The sequence below is a fragment of the Rosa chinensis genome, chromosome 5 (assembly GCF_002994745.2).
Source record: "Rosa chinensis cultivar Old Blush chromosome 5, RchiOBHm-V2, whole genome shotgun sequence".
Taxonomy (NCBI): Eukaryota; Viridiplantae; Streptophyta; class Magnoliopsida; order Rosales; family Rosaceae; genus Rosa; species Rosa chinensis.
The window spans coordinates 55521639-55542358 of record NC_037092.1 but is presented as its reverse complement, the minus strand read 5'-3'; the positions used below and the strand labels follow the sequence as shown (position 1 = coordinate 55542358).

The window sequence follows — 20720 nt, the reverse complement described above, 5'->3', positions numbered from 1 at the left end:
TGGTATCAAACAATATATCAACATCCACCCATATTTGACTATTGCGTACGTCGAATGGTGTTGTACATGGAGAGGCAAAGAAAGGAAGGGCTTCAAAGCCATAATATTTCAAATTCAAACAAAGGGTATAATCAAAAACCCATACAACGTCTAACATTAATTCTTGGCAGTAACAAATATTAATATGAGAAAGGGAGTTAAAAGGCTGAAACTGAAAGGGGAAGGAGGGTGTGTGTGGTACCCAGATAGGCAGATACCACCATTCAATGGTGTCAGAGCCCATGTGGGAATGAATGAAAGTGTGGCCCTTAACCTTTCACAATTCACATCCCATATCAAAAGGAAATCACAAAATGAGACAAAAGTGTCCTCTAAAGTAACCCTTTACTCACATGAAAGAGTGACCAACCAAACCCTTTATAATTTTTTCTCTCTTAATACACTTATATTATTATGGATACCTGAGTAATAAGTATTAACATAACTGGTCTTTTCAGCTCTGCCCTAGCATAGCTGATCCAAGTCATCAAACCCCTATATTTCATAATGTAATTGGGGGAGCTAGGTAGATGATGTAGAAAATATAAAGAAGGTGGCAGAGAGTCAGAGACACAGCTTTTTACCCTCCTCCACTGACTCATCCCCACTGTCTTTTCCCTTTTTGGGGCTCCATATCAGAGGAGTTGTTATGCTTCTGCTACAGTTGATCACCACACATCAAGTAGGTCTGAGTCTCAAACAGTACAGTGAATTCATACTATACACACCTCAGTGAAACTGACCTCACATAAAAAAAAGATGGTAAAAGATGAGAAAAGTAAATTCAATTATTAAAAAAGATATCATATGAAGTTTACTACTACCACTACTAGGGTACTGTCCTAACCCTTGTTTGGTATGATACAGTGCTACTTAGTAACTGTGGTCCAGCGCATATCTAAAGAGGGAGAGAAGAGAGAGATACAGACAAGTATATAGGCCCCAGTACCATAAATCAGTCCCATCTGTTCTTCTACCGTATACAATTAGGTAATTATTGTAACTAGTGTAAATATATATTAATGCTGATGGTGATTTGCTTAGATCTTGTCCAACAAGTTTCTTTGATGAGGGTATGATTTTTTGGCTCCCCAGTTGTTTCTGCATTTAAGAAAACCCAAAAAAAAAAAAAAAAAAAAGGAAATAGCATCAGTAATGATCATTCCCTTTGACCCAAAATTGATATGCTTTTTTTCTTGAGAGAAAGGTAAAACTTACCCTAGCAAAAAGTCAAGTTACCCCATTGCTGGCCATGCGCAACTTTCTTAGTTGCATTCCAGTGGTTCCATACCCAAAAGAAAACCTATAAAGTCCACAATTAATAGTTTATGTTAACAATGAACTACAATAGTAACTACGAAGTAATGACTCTATTGCGCATTTGCGCGTGTGTTTTGCTTGTCATACAAGGAAAGAAGTAAGCAGTACCTGAGCTGGAGAGAACGGATTTTGGGGAAGTTGCATTGGACGTAGAAGTAGAAGCGGTTGGCAGTAAATTATTGCTATTGCTATTAGAAGAAGAAGATATTGCTGAGGTGCTTTCATTGAATGGCGCAGAAGCAGTTGAGAAGACATTTATGTGGTCTCCAGCTACTACTGCTGGTGAAGCAAACAGGTTATCAGGGAGAATGTGCTCCACACTGTTGTTCAAAACAAAATAACATTCATTAATAGAGAATATATATATATATATATATATGGATGCACTGTGGACACTGAGAAAAAATTATATTCATATATGTATAGTGCTGCAACTATATACAAGTTGAATACCTTTGATGCAGGTCACACTCTTCAGCATTGGATTGGTCCTTGCCACTCTTCTCCTCTTCTTGTTGTTCACCATCTAAAGCATAACTTTGGGAAATGACTGAGGCTAGCACAATGTCACAAAATAAAAATGAATTAACTTCCAGTAACTTAACTAATTAATGTATCAAGAGCTCTAGAACATAAGATTAGCTAACCTTCTGAGACATCTGTGAGGGATTGATTTTTAGCTGCATGTGAGAACGTTGGGGAGGGAAATGGAGACCCTTCTGATAGACCTTGATAGTATTGATGATGATTGTTATTCTTGATGCCTAGAAGTTGCATATTCGTAAGTCTTCTTTCTTGGAGTTCAATAGCTTGCTCCAAGTTCGCTTGGTCCTCTAATTTCCTTCGCAACAGCATCTCTTGGGTACTGTAATACATTCTTGATCCTGCAAAAACATCAAAACACGTCCTCAATCTAAAGGGGGTTCCAAATTAAATCCTCAATTCACAGGGAGTTCCTAGTCTGCACCATTGACGGAAGCAAAGAGACTAAGAGAGCCTGTTTTCTTACCAAGATTGAAGTCATAAGGCTCCCTAGAATCAAGCCCAGATAGGCTTGAACACAGAGAATAGTCTCCCCTCTCCAAATGTTGGTGCAGCTTCCTGAAATTGTATAATCCAAAGAAATTTAAATTACAATGTGGGAAGAGGCCAGAATTGGTAAAATAAAACAAAGCTGAAGAGTTTGAAATTGTCTAGTACCTGTCTGGTATTTTCCCCTTCTCCTTATAAGGCTTCACAAGCACCCGAGAATCACATACAAAATGAGGGTTCCCTTTGGCCAAAATGATCCTCACAGTTTCTGAATATACAAATGTAACGAACCCAAACATTCTCTTCTGCTGGTATGGAATCCTCACATCTTGCACAGGTCCAAACATGCTTCAAAAGCCACAAAATTATGCTATACTTCAGTGAAGTTCTATAATGTAACACCTTCATTAACTTGATTGCTAGAAGAAAAAGCTAAAAAAAAATAAAATAATAATAATTACTTACTTGAAATAATTAGAGACATCTTCTTCTCTAAATGTACTATCAGCTGGGAATGTCAAGTAGATCTGCCTTGAACTGGGAATTACATTTCCACCCAAACTCGAAATGTCATTTCTCTCATGTTGGTATCTCCCAAACTTGAGAAGCTCTTCTCCCATCATCAATGACCTGAAACACATCAAAATGGCATCATGATTCATCACCAATCCGGCAATCCCAAAACCAAACTCAATCCAAAACTAAAGGTCTTTAATTACAAGTACGAATATACCTTTGGGTGTCATTTTGTTGTTGCATAAGAAAGTTGAGGCACCTGTTGTAAGGCAAAGAAGAACCATTGGACATGAACTGTGACACTGTAGCAAGTTTGTGTTGCTGGGCAGCAGCATTGGATCTGAGCAAGTCTTCACACTGCTCAAGCATACTGACATTTCCAGGCAAGCCATCACTGTGGAGAAAACGGCAACTACTTCCGTTTTTACAGAACCCTCTTGCAAAATACGAACATGGTTTCCATCCGAGCCCGGAATTCACATCTTCAGAACCAAAAGCACAGCCGCAGTGAGCAGAGTAGCTCTGCTTGTTCATCGAGGAATTACCATAAACACCTTCGGGGCCTCCATCGAAAAACTCCTCGTCCGTTTTGGGATCATTGAGGAAAGAAAACTGGAAGTTGTCAACAAGCTCAGTAGCACTAGAAGAGTCATTGATGGATGGCGATAAAGATCCAGAAGCAAGGTTAGTGTTTTTGCTAACAACATTGGCATAAGTAGGTGAACAAGTCGAGCTGGGACTAATGGGGTTGCTGAGGCTCCAAAGATTTGAGGTTGGAGAAGATGAAAGAGGAAGTGAGTTGGGCCTGGAAATGGGGTTGAAAGATGGAGTCTTGGAGTGAACAAGACCCAGATGGGTTTTGGCATTGATGATGAGATTGTGAAGCAGAGTCTCTGGTCCAAATGCTAAGCGTATCATCTCCTTCTCACCCTGGTCTTGAATCAAAAGGTACCCCATGATTTTTGATGCATTTTCTGAATCCAAGCTCTGGATCCTTGAGAAAACGATCCTGGTAGCTTCGTATGAATCCATGGGAGGCAAGCAGAGAAACCCAGTACTAGTGGTAACAGAGAGATGAAAAGAGAAAAGGAAGAAGCAGAGAGAGTGAGTGTGTGTTGTTATAAAAAGAAGCAATAATGGGTGGGTAGATTAATTTAGTATAATCATCGTCACAAGGCTGTAAAACAGAGACTATAAAGCAAAACAAAACAGTACGAGTTTTTTTTTAGGACAAAAAACAGTACGAGTTGGCTACTGTTGGCTTTGAACTCACTCTAGAGATGATTGATGAAGACGAAGATGAAGAAGAAAGAAGTATCAAATCAATTCGAAGGTGACGCTCGCTGTTGGATATTTAGAACCACAACGCCAACATAATACGTACATTGATAGATGAAAGGTGACAGTGCAGAAGTTGCAGCCTTGGGAGAGTAAACTCACTCTCAAACAGTGTCCCACTACTTCTCTCTCGTTCATTATTAATTTCAAAGGTGTGGTGTCTTTACAGAAAGAGACAAAGTGGGAGAACGGGTTCAATTTGGTTCCGGAGTAGAAAACAAGGCCAATTCCGATTCAAAATATTTTTTAAAGTGACTAGAAAGAGGGAAACAGTAAGATCACTCGTTACTAAAAAGCAAATCACTCTTTTATTTTAATTGTATTCTTTAATACAAATCAATCACATGAGGGGTCCTTGTTCTTTTTTTTTTTCTACGAAAAGTTGTTATAACTACAACTAAAATCTACCCGATCAGTGTAAACAAGAAAAAAGTTACTGATTATGTCATCTTTTTTCAAAAAAACTTCAGACGAGTCAATTTTTCAGGTTGACATTATTTTCCGGTAACTTATTATTTAACAAATATTTATTGGGCATCATCTCTTGTTTTTTAGTAAATGAGTCATACTATTCATTCAAAAGTCAAAACGACACAGATACTTTTTCTGCTCCCAATCTGAGCAATTAGGAAAACTAGTATAATCCAATGTTACATTAAATGTCACTTATTCAGTAAGCTTATAGTACTATGCACAACATTCTAACACAAAATTAAAATTTTATGTGAGAATTCATTCGTCAATGCACTTAATTGTAGTGCTCTAAAAAACTCATTTAATTCAGTGCTATAAAATATATCACAGTATGTTGGAAATTCTTCTATGCACCGATGATATAAGTAACCCAACACTTATAAGATGATATCTGTCATGCCCCGAATTTTGAATAAATAAATTCAAATCCGAAACGCGATAACTTAACAAGCACAAGAAAAACACATAGAATTTTTTTTTCAAATAAATTAAGCAACTAAACAACTAAGCTCACAATGTACATATCGACTTGTTCTTTAGAGTCACATATTACATTACAGATAGTTTACAAATTAAACTGAATGACAATTCAATAAGTAAACACACCCACCACAACTCACTACACAACGGAAGACTTAAAACTAAGAGTACCATTCGACGTCCACGCTACCGAACGTACACCTCAGCTTCGACGACGATTAATCGATATTCTAACCTGCACAATAAACTCTACACTATAGAATAATGCACCGGGTTGAAACAACAAACCCGGTAAACTTTTGCAAGCTCGTGTGAGTAAACTCAATTAAAATGACTCACGTCACGCATGCTTATAATTTCTCAACTCGTGAGATAAATTAAAGCAACAACATTTAACTCCGCAAAACACAACCAAACATACAATCACACTAGGTAAAAATTAGTAATCCCTGCATAGAAAATTAGTTCAGGAGATCACCTAAAATCACACAACTCAAAATCATAGTAATCCCTGCGTGTATTTTAGTTCAGGAGCCTACATTAAAATCAATCAATAGAAATTATAGTAATCTCTGCATATAGCTTAGTGTAGCAGATTACTTAAAAATCAACAATAGAAGAGAAAAAGAAAAAGAAAAAGAAATAAAGAAATCAAACAATAGAAATGAAAAAGGAAATTAATTAAAGAAATCAACCACTCACGCTAAAACCAAGAATTCACCCTTCAACTCCAAATACACAATCTTACAAAATAACACGTTTCAAAACTTGACATCGTTACCTCTCAAATGTAACATGCATCACCTCAATCATAGCCCGTCACCCGCCTAGGATTATGGCATCCGACTCGCCTCAATTGTAGCCCGTCACCCGCTTAGGGTTATGGCATCCGATACACTCGCCTCAATCGTAGCCCATCACCTGTCAGGGTTATGGCATCCGATATCCTCGCCTCCGTCACTACCTTGACACTAGATCCATAGACCAAAATATTTACAAGTCCTACGTGACCCAAAATGTTACTCCAAAACTCAAATACTCTTTCTCACAATAAAATCAACAATTCATACACATATTACAATGTCACGCCATCAACATATATATTCCACATAAATAAATATATATATATATATATATACGTAGTCATCCACTTAGGAATGCCTACTAATACCAACTATAGTTCGCACACACCAAAAACCGAGAAATTCATTTTATACTTAAATTCATTTTCTTACCTGTGAGTCGTAGCCCTATGAACTGTAGTCGATCGAGTTCATATATTTTAAAATAAAAAATTTATTTTGATAAATACGATTTTGCATGCTAACAATTAAATCTACTAAATTAAAACATAACTAATTTATCAACCAAAACTCCGTGACATTTACTCACCTCCAATTCCTACTGCGTCTTCACACAAACCAAGACAAGCACAAAATTATCTACACTCCGCTCACACAATTTCGTCAATCACCTAATCACATCAAGCTCACATTCAATACCACACAAAGCACACAATCATTTTAAATTTCGAAACACCTGAACTATAAACCGAAAGATAAGTCAATTGAAACAAAACCCCATCGGAGACCACCCAAGTCTCCGGAACAGTCCTACGATCAATATATCAAAACTACAAATCGATCGGATGGCCCGATCCTCACGAATCAAAAACCAAACGATCGAAATAGTAAAATTCACAACTGAATAATACCATCTCCAAAAATTATGCATTGTACATCAATATGATCAGATCGATGTGTAGATTTAAAAGAGAAACAAAAACTATTCCTAGGGTGGCCGGAAACGGCCACCGGGGAAGTAGGCAGAGCCGCAGTCAACCACCGCCAATGGAGGTGAAACTAGGCTGCAATTCTTCGTCTCAACATGCTAAACATTTTTCATAACTAGCTCGAGGTCATAAAATAAAGGGAAGAGATCGAAAATTACCAAAAAAGTCACGGGTGGCTGAAAATTTTCCAGAAACCGGCGAAGCTTTGATCAACATGAAATAGATCACTCCAGGGGCGATCCTTCTTGGAGCATGATTAGCACCCTGATGTGAGTTCAATAGGCCAAGAATCACAAAGAATGGTGGCCGAAATAGTGAGATATCGGCGTTGACCTCAAATTGGACTCGAATCGAGTTTGGCTTCCCCCGCCACGTACAGGCCACGGGATGGCGCAAGGCTGCCACTGATAGCTGCGCAAGATCAAGGCAAAGCCGACGGAAGAAGCTTGGTGAGGATTGGTGGCCGGTGGAGTGAGAATGGCGCCGGCAAAGGGACGCCCAAAACTAGTCTCGGGAGAAAGGAGAGAGAACGGAGAGAATCTGGGGGAGAAAATGAGAAAATGGGAAATTTTGGGATTGAATGAAAAATCCTGGAATTTCTCATATTTATAGATATTTCTCAAATTTTCAATCACTCCGATTTCCACGTTCTATATGTCCATATGTCCACGAACTCGTATCGATGCGCTCTACGACTTTCATGAAGGAAGTTTTTGGAGAAACCCAACGTATAAAAAGTAAAACTTTGCGCCCCCCTAAAACCATACTTTCTAAGTAAAAATTCGTCCGAAACACTTCCGCTCCATCCACGAACAACATAATCGTACCAACAACCACTAAATTAATTCCCGAGCGTTCAGGAATTAATAACAAATTTTCAGGGTATTACGATATCAATCCTTGATATTTATATTCAACCTGTTTTTTAATAAACAAAAAGTGCATTTACTGTAATCAAGTCATCCATTCATGACTTTATGTTAGTGTAAGTGCACGTCGGTACGTACTAGTCCCCACCCTCCAGTATGTAAGTAAACACAAACTTAGGAAATTAAATATTAAGCTTCTCCTTTCCCTTAGGAGTAGGGTGAGGAGACACAAACGTATAAGGCGAGGAGCCTTTTGTTCCTTTTGTGCCTTATTTATTTTTGGCTTCCAAAGGGTGCCCACGCTTCTTATTAAGAGCTTGAACTTCAGTTTGTACTGGAGCTAGAACCATACTGCCTCATAGAGTCTCCATAAGCCCTAATAATTTTACAATAAACCTTAAACTGAATTATGGAAGCTTGACTGTCTTTGGTTGAAAACTTAAGCCTCTTTGCTCATCATTGAAAGTCAAGAGAGGACCACCCTTCAATTTCTTTGGAGAGGATGTGTGGGTGTTAGCCCTGCCCTCTTTCCTAGTTGACAGTCATCCATCGGAACTTAAGGCTAGGGCATCACTCATTATGCTTTCAACATCCTTGATCACCACAAAACATTTGTCCTTCTTAGGCATACCAACAGTGTGCAGGTTTGCAAATAATGAAGTTGGCATCAGAGGGGCCACCAGTATGGTGAGTTTAAAGGTTTCCTTCCCCGCCCTGAGTTTTTCTCCAATGAATTCAAATCTAGAAGGTGCAAGCCCAAATTTTGTCTCGAACTTTGTTGACGGAATAACAACATACTAAAGGTCATGGCATAATAGCATGTACACTAATATGATGATAAATGATAAATCAAGCGACAATAACAACACTGACTTGTAAGATTTTCAAAATAGAAAGATATCTCTTCCTCCACACTCGGAGCTAATTTCAGGATCTTATTTAGAGAAATAGGTTTTTGGCAATTTCTTCACCATACCAATAGTGTGCAGATTTGCAAACAAAGAAGTTGGTACTAGAGGGGCCACCGGTATAGTGAGCTTAAAGGTTGCCTTCCCCGCCCTGAGTCGTCCTCCAGTGAATTCGAGGTGCAAGCCCATATTTTGCTATGAACTTTGTTGACGTTATAACAGCTCATACACTAATATGACGATAAATAATAAATCAAATGACAATAATGACACCAGCTTGCAAAATTTTCAAAATAGAAAGATATCTCCTCCCCCACACTCGAAGCTAATTTCAGAATCTTATTAAGAGAAATAGGTTTAGCAATTCATGGGAAACCCTAACCATAACCTCTCTTTTCGTATTGAAAAGTTTCTCATCAAGCTCAGTGAATTTACCTGCAATGGAAGTAATATTGGTGATGGTTTCCTTTACCTCAAACGCAGGCAGTATGATTGCGATCTTGTGTATTTCATGCTATCATAGTCTTGCATCAATAGAGGTGCACAAGAAAAATTCTATGCCTCTACTGGGAGGACCTTTCTTTTGTCACTGTCATCATCAAACGTGAACAACAACAATTTTTGTTTAGCCTGAACCTTAAATACCCTTTTGCAAGACCCAAATACGTCAGAGATGACAATGAAAGTTATTTGATATTCATTGCTTTTGGTGATAAAACCTTGCCAAGCAAAAAGGATTAGGAAACACATATTGTTGTGCCTCTAGTAAGCTTGTTGATGTTGATCACGCCATTGTCCTCTACAAGAGTTAGAGACACAGCAAAACTCGCAGTAGCATCATCGATGGAGGCCATGAAGTCGGGAAACAGAGTTGCACAAAATGGTGGCCTTAAGGTTTGATAATAGAGTTTCATAGTGGTTCATAGGAAAACGACAGCCTTAATATTTATTAGGCATCATCAAATTTATTAATAAGGATGAAATTGTACATAATGAAATTTATTTACATAATGAAATTTATTAATAAGGATGAAATTATACATAATGAATTTGGTGGCAAATTAATTTTCCAAAATACAAAAATTATAGGTGACAAATAGGCTGACAACCTGATCCGGCCCGTTCATTCTACATGTTGTGTCTAAGTTGACCAGTTGAATTTTTTGACCACAGTCATTACCTAAATATATTTTCATTGTGGAATTACAGGTGATGAATTTATTTAGAATTTTGAGAATTTCAATGATATGATACATAAATAGTGCAATACTAGTTGCTAAGCTCCCGCGTTGGTTGATTTTTGCCTTAATTGTTTAGCTTGGCTGGGAGTATCATAGTGGTTAAGAACGAAATGATTGTCCCATGTAGAGAGAGAGAGAGAGAGAGACAGAGAGAGAGAGAATTTGAATGGAAGCTGTTAGGTTTTAGTAGCTCTTGAGAGACTATGAGTAGAGAAGTTATGGGAAACAATGTGTGTAATAAAGTGAATCAAACTTTGATTTGTTTTATCCATTTTTTCTTGATTTGTTTCATTATTGGTAATGTATTTATTAGGGATAAAATCTGTTTAGTCACTTTGTAAACCTAAACAGTTGGGTGGACTTGGGGTTAAGAAAACAGCTGAGATGAATCAGGCTATGCTTACTAAAGCCAGTTGGAGGATTTTTCAAAATGACACTGGTCTTTGGGCCTCAATGTATGCTGCAAAATATATGTAGAAGTCCAGTATTATTGATACAAGTTATAAACCCCCGCCTGATTGCTCCAGCACTTGGAGAAGCATTTCTCATGGTACTGTTCTCCTTAGGAAATGTCTAAAATGGCGTGTTGGTGATGGTAGCTTAATCAAATTTTGGTTTGATCATTGGCTTCTCCCTACACCCCTCATCAGCCTAGCTCTCCCTACTGCTGACATTAATATCAATGTAACTATCAATGATTTTTGGACTGATGATGGCTGGAACTTGGATCTTCTCTCCTCCATGGTCCCAGGTGACATTGTCAATCAAATCATTAATATTCCCACTGGTTTTGATAATTGCGGTTGTAACTCTTTGATTTGGGGAGCTACATCTAATGGTTGTTTCACTGTCAAGTCTGCCTATAATTCTAAATTTGATTCTCTCAGCCTTCAACATCCTCATTGGACAGTTGTTTGGAAGAGCAATGTCCCTCCTAAGCTGAAAACTTTCCTCTGGGCTGCCCTCCATAGAAAGCTTCTAACTAATGTTCAAAGAGCTAAACGAGGTTTCACTTCCACCTCCTTATGTCCTATTTTCAAGACTGCTGATGAAACTCTCCTCCACTTGTTCAGGGATTGTCTGAGGTCTCTTGCTATCTGGAATGCTTTTCTCAAGCCTGGTACTATCCTTAACTCTTTCTCTCTGGATTGGAATGGATGGGTGGCTGCCCAATTGCATTGCCATGTTGTGATCAAGAACAATATTAAATGGTGCAATCTCTTTATCTTTATTTGTTGGTTCATCTGGAAATGGAGAAAAAGGATGTTTTTGAGCCAAATTTTATCATGCTCGTTTGTGCTGACAAAGTAATTTGGAGTTATACTAAAGAATGGACTAGTGCTAACTTCAAGCTAAATACTGATACAGTCCATAGATATATTGTGCTTGCTTGGAAGAAACCTATTGCAAATTTTCACAAGTTATATATTGATGGGACTAGATCTTCATCAACTGGCAAAATTAGTGCTGGGGGTGTTATCAGGGATCATCTTGGTAATTAGATCGCTGGGTTCCAAGTTAATTTGGGAATTGGGGAGATCCTTGATGCTGAAGCTTGGGGCTTACTCTATGGCCTTAAACTTGCCTTGAGCCTTCATATCTCTCACCTTGAAATTGAGTCTGACTCTGCCATTTTAGTGTAGCTAATGCAGAAAGTTGAATTCTCTCTCCACCCTCTTGGTTATCTCCTCAAGGGCTGCTCAAATATTATGGATGCTATGGGGAATGCTCACCTCTCTCACATTTTCAGAGAGTGCAATATGACGGCTGACTCTTTGGCTAAGAACAGCATCAATCATGAGCTTGGTCCAATCATTTTTGAGTGCCCTCCTGTTCATGCTGCCCAGGCCTATCTTGATGACATCTCTGCTGTCTCTAGAGTAAGGAGATGTTCCTGCTCTAAATCTTAGTTTGTTTGTTGTTTTTGCTTGGGTCTTTTAGGCCCCGCTTGTAACCAAAAAAAAAAAGTGTAGTCTCTATACTTTGCCTCTCTCATCGTTTCAGTCCTTAACATTCTAATTTAATCTAAAAACTCCCTGACCTCTCAATTTCCCTCCAATAGGTCCTTTTCGCATCAAATTAGGAATTGGCCTTGGGTGAAATGTCCAATATACCCCTATGTTATTTCTCCTTTCCTTTTTTCCTTTTTCTTCTTTTTGCTTTTTAATTTATTTTTTCTTATTCTTTCTTTTTTTTTTGTTTTTTTTTTGTTTTCTTTTCGTTCTGCCTACTTTCTCCTTCCTCAACCCACCAATTCCATTTTGATCAAACTCCACAACTCATCTGTTTCTCTTCCCAAATTGAAACCAAACCCTATAAAGACCTAGCTTGGCGGTGCAGAGATGGACATCGAGCAAAAGCAAGAGGGTAGGGGCTGATCGATCACTTCTTCACCTTCTCTGAAGCCATCTCCCTCCGTTGTCTCCTAGCGGATCCGCCCTCGCTTCCATCGTCGCCGACACCATCTCGCAAATACAAGCAGATCCCAATTAGCTAGGAAATTCTCCGCTAAACCACTCCCCTCTTATTTTCACAGCCTGCTTCTTTCTCTCTCCCACTCAAATCCCACTCTCTCTCCACATCAAGCCTCAATTTGGAAACTTTTCACTGAAAATTACCATTTTTTCAGACCCTGAGGTTTTTGGGTCTTGCTCAAAATGGTGATTTTGGATTTTGGGTCTGGTTGAAATTGTGATTTTTGATGGCCAAGTTGACAAAAACCAGAAGTGAAGAAGAAGAATAGTGATGGAAAAGAAAAATGGCCGCCGGTGTGGAGAACAAGAATTAGGGTTTCGGGTCGATCTGGATTGGTTCGCCGACGTGGCGCTACCGATGCAGTAGGATACGATGGTCATTAAAAAGGAAAAAGAAAAAAGAAAGAGGAAAAAGGGAAAAAAAAATAAAAATTAAAAAGGAAAAAGGAAAAAGAAAAAGAAAAAGAAAAAAAGGAACAAAGAAATTAAAAAGGAAAAAGAAAAAACAAAAAAAAGGAAAAAAAGAAATTAAAAAGGAAAAAAAAGGAATGGAGAAATAACAGAGGGGTATATTGGGCATTTCACCCAAGGCCAACTCCTAATTTGACTCGGAAGGGACCTATTGGAGGGAAATTATGAGGTCAGGGAGTTTTTAGATTAAATTAGAATATCAGGGATTGAAATGATGAGAGATGCAAAATACATGGACTAAACAGATTTTATCCCTATTTATTAATAACTCTTTTTATCACCAAATATTTTTTTTCTGCAGGGGTGTGAAATATATAGAGGAAAATTGCATATAACTTGAAGATCAACTACAATGCTTGCGGCAAAAAAAGACAAAAAGGTAAATTCTGCAAAATAAAAGGGCAAAATTGTCCCATCGATTCATTTAACAGTAATGAACAGTGTTTCGGGGTGTAATACCCTAAAAAATCGTTATTATTTTCTAAGAATTTTCCAGAATTAATTCAGTGGTTGTTGGTACGAGTATGTTGTTCGGGAATGGAGTGGAATCATTTTCGGATGAATAATTATTCAAGAAGCGTCATTTTAGGGGGGCGCAAAGGTTGATTTTTTATACGTTGGGTTTTTTTCCGAAAACTTCATTCACGAAAGTTGTAGACCGCATCGGTACGAGTATTTCAATAAATAACACTTCATTTTGGAGATCGTATGAGCATGTTAGGGTTTTTGTGATTTTGAACTATTCGGTTTTCGATCTGTGTGGATTCAATTGTCCGATCGACTTGTAACTTTGGCATATCGATCGTAGAAGTATTCCGGAGACTTTAGATGGTCTTAGATGAGGTTTCACCTCGATTGACGTTATTTTTGGGGATTGTAGTTCAAAATGAGGGTTTCGGACTTTAATCGCTTGTGATTGGTGTACTAAGTTGAGACCGTATGTGATTAGGTACTTGACAAAGTATTCTTGGACGGATATTTTGTGGTTGTTCTACTCTGTTCTGTATAGAAGACACAGCATGATTCAGAGGTGAGTAATCTCACAATGTTTATTTATGAACGGAGTTACCTTTATCTTTTTTAGAGTTATTTAATTAACTGTAAACTATAGTTGGTATTAGTGACATTCCTGAGTGAATGACTACGTGTGTGTGTGTGTCTATATATATATTCTTATGGGTTGATCGGTGATTTAAGCAATATAAATTGATGGATTTTATTCTATTATTTTTAGGCTTGGCTTTTCGGGAGACAATGTGTTGGGAATTGGGAATTTCTATCGTTTTGAAAAGTATCAAGATTTGTGATATGCTAAAAGTAGCATCCAACTTAACCCTGAAAAATATCATCGTTAGTATACGGTAAATAGGGATCTTTCAAATCCGGGCATTGAGGGTACACCTGTCATTGTAAAACAAATAAAGAATTAAAACAAATACAAAGTATAATATTTACGAAAATAAAACAAAGGATACATATAAAATAACAAAACAAGGGGGGTTTTAACATTAGAGTTTTGAAAATTAAAATAAACAAAGTAAAGAAAATGTAAAAACATATATACAAAGAGGAAACGTAAGAAACAAAGATCAAAACCAATTTCATGTAATCAAACTCGATTCAAACCCTAAAATTGATCATCTAAGTCATGAGAGAGAAGTTGATCATGTGAAACATTCGAAGCATATGATTTCCCATATTTTACTTTCCTTAAGCAATTAATCTAAGTGAAAGCACTTAAACTAATCCTATTAAACATGTAAACAAAGTCTAGAAAGCTAGCTAATCAACACATGTTCAACGCAAGAAGCATAGAGAAATGATATCAACTTGAGTGCACAACCTAGTATCAATAAGTTCATCTATTTGCAATCCTCTTCAATTGAATTCGACTTTTGTCTAAAGCCTTTACTACTTTTGATTTAGGGTTACAAAACTATTAGGTGAATTGTTAACCTAAATCTAGCACCAATTATATGCAAACCCTAAAAATTTCGAACCAATTAATATACACATATAAAAGATATCAATCAAGCAAATTCAATCGAACAAACTCACAAAAGCAACTTAGAATCACAACTATAAGAATTTGAAATCTTTATTCAAGCATAGAATTGGGCTTAAACTTTGCCCTAAACGTTTATGCTAACTAGAAACAAATTCATACGAAATCAAACAAGGAAACCAAAGAAGTAACAAGGAAAAAGAATGAATTACACTGTGAGTGAAGATGGAGATGAATTGGACTCTTGAATCTTAGAAACAAGTCTTCAAGGCTTCACGGCTTCAAGGTGGATGATGGAGGCTAGGATCTTCACGGCTCCTTCTTCTTCTTCCTCTCCTTGCTTGAAAATGCAGGACTTGAAACTAAAGAATGGAGAGGGAGAGAGAGCTTTCTGACGTTGTGGGAATTTCTGAGGGGAGAATGGTGTTTCAAACGTCTAGCACTAGGGGGTTTATATAGGGGATGGCCAAGCATACTTCAACCTTCATGAATCTTCTTTTAATTTCTCAAAGAATTATCCAACAATGCCACACAGCTTCGACCAATCACATAGCGCCATGTTAGCCATGTTGTGTCATCCAACAAATCAAAAACCTTCAAAATAAGTCCCTAATATATTGTTGCCGAATTTTCAAGGATTTATTGTGATTTTATTCACTAATTTTGGCTAAAATATCTTGAGGGAAATTAGGAATGAATCTGGACAACGAATCTAGACTTGTTTTGAACTTTATCTTGTTGCACACTCTCCACAATCCCTTGAAATTCTCCAAAGCTTTATCTTTAACGTCATATCCTGATTTTCTTCTTGATTTCCACATTATCTTCATTCATTTTCACGGTAAAATCAAGTTTAATCCCCCAAAAATATCTTCAACGTCATCTTCTATGATCCTCTCTTAATTTTCACGGCAATAAGAGATTTTTTTTCCAAAAATCACTCTTTTTACGTCCATCAACCCAAATTGATTGGGCTTTCACCATATTGCCGAAATCCACATTAACCTAGAAGATTCTTGGGCCTTCATGTGTCAACTCCAAGCCATAAGGTCTCTTAGTGCCTCCAGGATTCTTCTCCCAATGCCATTTTTCTTCATTTTTTCGATCATACTTCCTGGTTGGCTCAGGAGTCTTGCTTTGACAAAGTTTCCTCTTCTGATTGAACATAATTTCTTGGTTGAATCAAGATTTCCTGGCTGGACCAGGAAAACTTCATTTCTTCGTTTCAGCTCATTTTTGCAGCCCTTGTGCCTTGTCTTAACCTTCTCGAATGTTTCTTAGCTTTTCTTTCTCTTTTGAGCTCATTTCAGCTTCATTTGCTCCATAGGACCTGAAAATAGAAACTTTGGCTAAGTTACTAAAAATAGAAACTTCCTAAAAATAGAAACTTTCCTAAAGAAGAAGGATTTATTTAAGGAAATAACTAAGTAAATACGAGGAAATAACGCTTAAAATGTCACATTAAAATGCTCCTATCAATTTGGTGTGAGTTTCTTTAACGAGAGTTGAAATGTTTTGATCAGACAACCGGGGTTATGAAGATCTAAGAGTCACGGGTTGTGATTTCTCATTTTGAGTTGATTTAACATTTTAGGTCTAGAGTGACTTACTTAATGTTTTGAATCTAATGACCGGGGGTCTGAGGATTCGGAGGTCACGTGGTGACATCTCCTTTTGATTTGGTTTAACATATTGGGTTCAGAGTGACTTGCTTAATGTTTTGAATCTGATGACTGGGGGTCTGAGGATTCGGAGGTCACGGGGTGACATCTCCTTTTGATTTGGTTTAACATATTGGGTCCAGAGTGACTTGCTTAATGTTTTGATCTGATGACTGAGGAGGATTGATCATTGGGGGTCACAGATGGTGACATCTCCTTTGAGAGTTGAGTAACATTTTGGTTATGAGTAACTGCTTTTAAATGTTTTGATCTGAAGGTCGGGGGCTTGAGAATCTGGGGTCGCTAGGAGTAACCTCAGACATATATATCGGGAATCATGCATTTGGCAGGGCGAGTGGTTACGAGAAGTTAGAGCTCTAGTGTGTTGCCATTGTATTCATGGGGAGTAGCGGGGAGCTACTTGATGTTCATGAGTGCGTGTTTTAAAAGGGAGTTTCAGGGATTCTTTCTTTTTAAATGTCCAGGGTGGACTTGTTTATCATATTTAATTATCAGAGTTTTAATTAATATGATTTTGTCACGGGTTGACTTTTGTTGTTTGTTTAGGGAAAGGCATATCTAATTGTCAGAGTTTTAATTAATATGTTTTTGTCACGGTGTGACTTTTGATGTTTTTTTTTTTTGGGGAAAAGCATATTGTTTTTGGGAAGCATGGTATGTGTTCTTTTTCTCAAGTTGAAAGGCTTTCCTCGTTTAGGTGAGAGTTGGGTGGGTAATGTTTTGAGTTACTCATACAATCTTTCATAAACTTACCGAGTTTGTACTATTCGATGGTGTAAGGTTAATCCTACAAGTCAGGGTAATCGTGGCTGAAGCTGGTTTTGATAGCTACAACTTTAGGATAGGAAGCCAATTTTGTGACATTTCCGCTTGTAATAAGCTCTGAGGAACATTTACTTATTATTTTGTTGTGGCAATTTAATTTATAAACTTGTGTAATATATGACTCTTTGGAGCGAGTATATATTGACATTGTGGGTTCAGGGCATCAGTATTGTTAATGCTCAAAGTCCGGTGGTAGCCGATTTTTTGTTTAACGCGGGTCCGGTGGGCGGACCTCTACTCTGAGGATTTGATAGCCTCCGCTAGCTGTCACACGAGAGACAGGACGTCAGAGGGAGACCGCGTTGGGCGGTCTTCACTTCTCCGATGCCTAAGTCAGTCAATGCATATAGGCAGCGTAACAATAAATGAGTAGTAAATGCGTAATTAATGAGGAGAGAGGAGAGAACCTTTTATAGGTGAGGAGAAGGTTGATCTTCTTCTTGTTTTCGATGTGGGACTGATGTGCTTCGATTCCCAGCGTCTGGAGCTTCTGATGCTATCTTGACGCGGCGCGTGACGGTGCGTCAGCGGTGATTTGGGGGTGATCCAGGGCTTGAGCGGTAGCCCGCCTGGCCGTGCCTTCGCAGGTCACTCCTTTGGTGGGAGTCGGTACCTCTGGTGGTACAATGAGCGTGGCTCATTATAGCTAATTATGCTTGCAAACGTACATGTAGGTACAAGTCCCCCAAGTCCCCAGTCAAGGAGGGCAATCTTGGTTGGGGAGTTGATCGGCGGTGTGAAGCGTTATCTCCGCTTAGACTTGCAAAAGCATAATTAGCGTCAGTGCGTTGTCAACCATGGATTTAATGAGCAAACGCTTTATACCCTTTCGGGTGGGCCCCTGCTAGGCCCGCCAGGGAGTCCCCCACTCCCTAGCCAAGACGGACCTCCGGATGGTCGGCAAATTGTTTGTTGAGGGGAAGCTGCGCGGAGCAGAGGGTGTTGGGTAGCGAGCCCAATCTTAGTACCCAAGTGACGGGGGTCAACGTACCTGATCAGGGTCGTCGTAGACTGTTGACTAGTCCCCGTGTCCCGTAGGGACGATCTGACCGTAACGCATCGTGGCCGTCGTTGCCAGAGTGAGGCGTAGCCTCGGGATTCGCCGCTGGCGGATACCCCCCGCTAGTTGTAGCAGGAAACAGCGTCGCGTGGACGTGTTTGGCGGTGTTTTATTGAGCGGTGTTGGGCTCAACAAAGTACGGGGTTTGCAAGATAGAGGGGGCTCTACCGGCAGTGTTGCGTGTAGCAGAGGCTGTGTATCTCTTGCAAGTTGATGGGTGGAAGCTCAGCTAGCGGGGATTCGCTCAGCGGGGACTTTGACACTGGGAAGGTGACAAGTGAGAAGTTCGGCTAGCGGGGTTTCGCTCAGCGGGGACTTCGATACTTGGAAGGTGACAAGTGGGAAGTTCCGCTAGCGGGGTTTCGCTCAGCTGGGACTTCGACACTTGGAAGGTGACAAGTGAGAAGTTCCGCTAGCGGGGTATCGCTCAGCGGGGACTTCGACACTTGGAAGGTGACAAGTGAGAAGTTCCGCTAGCGGGGTTTCGCTCAGTGGGGACTTCGTCACTTGGAAGGTGACAAGGGAGAAGTGCCGCTAGGGGGGTTTCCCCAGCGGACACCTCCGACGATTGGCGCGTTCTTCCCAAAAGTGGTGGCTTCCATCAGACGCCTCGTCTGATGGTGGTTGACACGTGGCGAACCCCTAGAGGGTTAGCGTGCGGAGGCGTGTCTCCTCCGCCTAGCCGTCTCCTCGCCATTAATGCGAACCAATGATGGATCTCGTAACCGAGGTGACACTTCGGTTAATCCGGAGAGTAATTGGAGTCGTGGGACACGTGTATGGCTGACATTTGATGTCGTTTTTCAATGGACTGCCTAGAACTGTTTGACGTTGACATAAAAGGGGGGGGGGAAGTTAGCGATATTTGACACTTTGCTCTAATCTCTGAACTACACTCGTCGTCTTCAAGCTCTCTGCGTCTGAGATCGGAGAAGAAGGCTGAGGCGATATTGCTGAGTCATCATACGTGGAGAAACCGACGAACTCCGGCCTCGAAGACAAGTGCTCAAACCCTTACCAGAGACTCCATCGTTGAGGTTGGTACCCTGATCTGTATCCCTGTTTCATTGGATGTCTGCCATGGCGAGTTTCTGGGTTTTAGGTATTTCTGTGATATGTTCTTCGTTGATGTGCTGTGAGGGTGCGAGAGTGGGTTTGGGGATGGGTTGCTGTGTTTGACGGAGTTGGGAACTTTTAGGGATTTGCTAGATGGTCGAATCTGGGTTTGAGTGTTTGTTCTTGTTTTGGTATTTTCTGGGTAACTGTTCTTGATGTTCTTGGGTACTAACTGATATAGGGATAGGTTAGATTTTGTGTGAGCTAACTGATTTGGGTTTTAGGGTTTTGGGATGGCCGACGTTATAGAGATTTCAAGCAGTGAGGATTCCGGATCTGAAGTGTCAATCGGCGCGGCGGATAGAATTTTTATTGACTCGTTGCGTCCGTCTGCCCTTGCAGGAACCTCACTGCCAGAACCGCTAGAGGTTGAGACGCTACAAACCATACCCTGGGACATAGGTATGGGTCGTGATCCTCGTCCAGAAAGTTCTAGGGCCGGGGAGGCCGCCGTTGCCCAACAAATACGCGATGAGCGGCTAGCAAGCCATAGTGCCGCCAGTGGCTCTGCTGACGGGGGAGATGTAGCGGGGGAGGATGCCGAGTCAGCGTGGGTCCTCCAGGACGACACCCCGGTCGACTAGGCGGGAGGCAGGATGACTGTTGTTGCCGTCAACCGGCTGAAGCAGATGTTTCGGTTACCCGGCGTGGTGAAGTTACGCCCGCCGACGGTGTAGGAGAAGGCCTCAATTCTTCCAGCGGGGTTTGCCGCCGTGCACGAGGCGATATTCCACCAGGGAGTAACCTTCCCGCTGGTGCCCAATCTTCAGATCTTGGTGTGCGAGTTTGGCATTGCCTTTGGGCAGGTCTGCCCCAACATGTGGCGGTTGATGCTGGCGCTGAACTCGTTGTGGCGGTTGTCCAGTTGCGAAGGACCGACCGTGGCGGAGGTACTACACTTCTACAAACTGGTGTATATGAAGCGCCAGGGTTGCAGAGGGCAAGTAAACCTCAGTCGTCGCCAAGGAGCGCCCAAGCTGATCGAGAACCTGAGGGATTCAATGTCGTATTGGCGGGGGACCTTCTGTGTTGCCACGACGGGGTGGGAATACCAGGCGGGGTCCAACGAGGGGGAGCC

At 40.1% G+C, this 20720-nt stretch overlaps 1 protein-coding gene across 2 annotated transcripts; it reads right to left on the bottom strand.

The window, feature by feature from the left end:
- Positions 1–807: 807 nt before the first annotated feature.
- On the bottom strand, positions 808–4307 carry LOC112202141 (zinc finger CCCH domain-containing protein 46). Of its 2 annotated transcripts, none has more exons than XM_024343060.2 (9): positions 3125–4307; positions 2857–3021; positions 2560–2739; positions 2369–2460; positions 2007–2243; positions 1813–1909; positions 1468–1679; positions 1258–1342; positions 808–1140 (listed from the first exon to the last, which is right to left on the bottom strand). In XM_024343060.2, exons 1-8 carry the CDS (start codon positions 3937–3939, stop codon positions 1305–1307), a joined length of 1836 nt encoding a protein of 611 aa, XP_024198828.1. In that variant the 5' UTR covers positions 3940–4307; the 3' UTR covers positions 808–1140; positions 1258–1304. The 2 variants fall into 2 exon arrangements, with proteins under 2 accessions (XP_024198828.1, XP_024198827.1); XM_024343059.2 differs by having other exon boundaries at positions 1813–1915; positions 3125–4305.
- Positions 4308–20720: the final 16413 nt, after the last annotated feature.

What these genes read in the sequence shown, in the direction of transcription:
- LOC112202141 (XM_024343059.2), bottom strand. Translation starts at nt 3,939, where the DNA reads ATGGATTCATACGAAGCTACCAGGATCGTTTTCTCAAGGATCCAGAGC. An exon ending in GATGTCTCTAATTATTTCAA is followed by an intron (nt 2,740 to 2,856) that starts GTAAGTAATTAT and finishes TGGCTTTTGAAG; the next exon opens with CATGTTTGGACCTGTGCAAG. An exon ending in GCCTTATGACTTCAATCTTG is followed by an intron (nt 2,244 to 2,368) that starts GTAAGAAAACAG and finishes ATGTTTTTGCAG; the next exon opens with GATCAAGAATGTATTACAGT.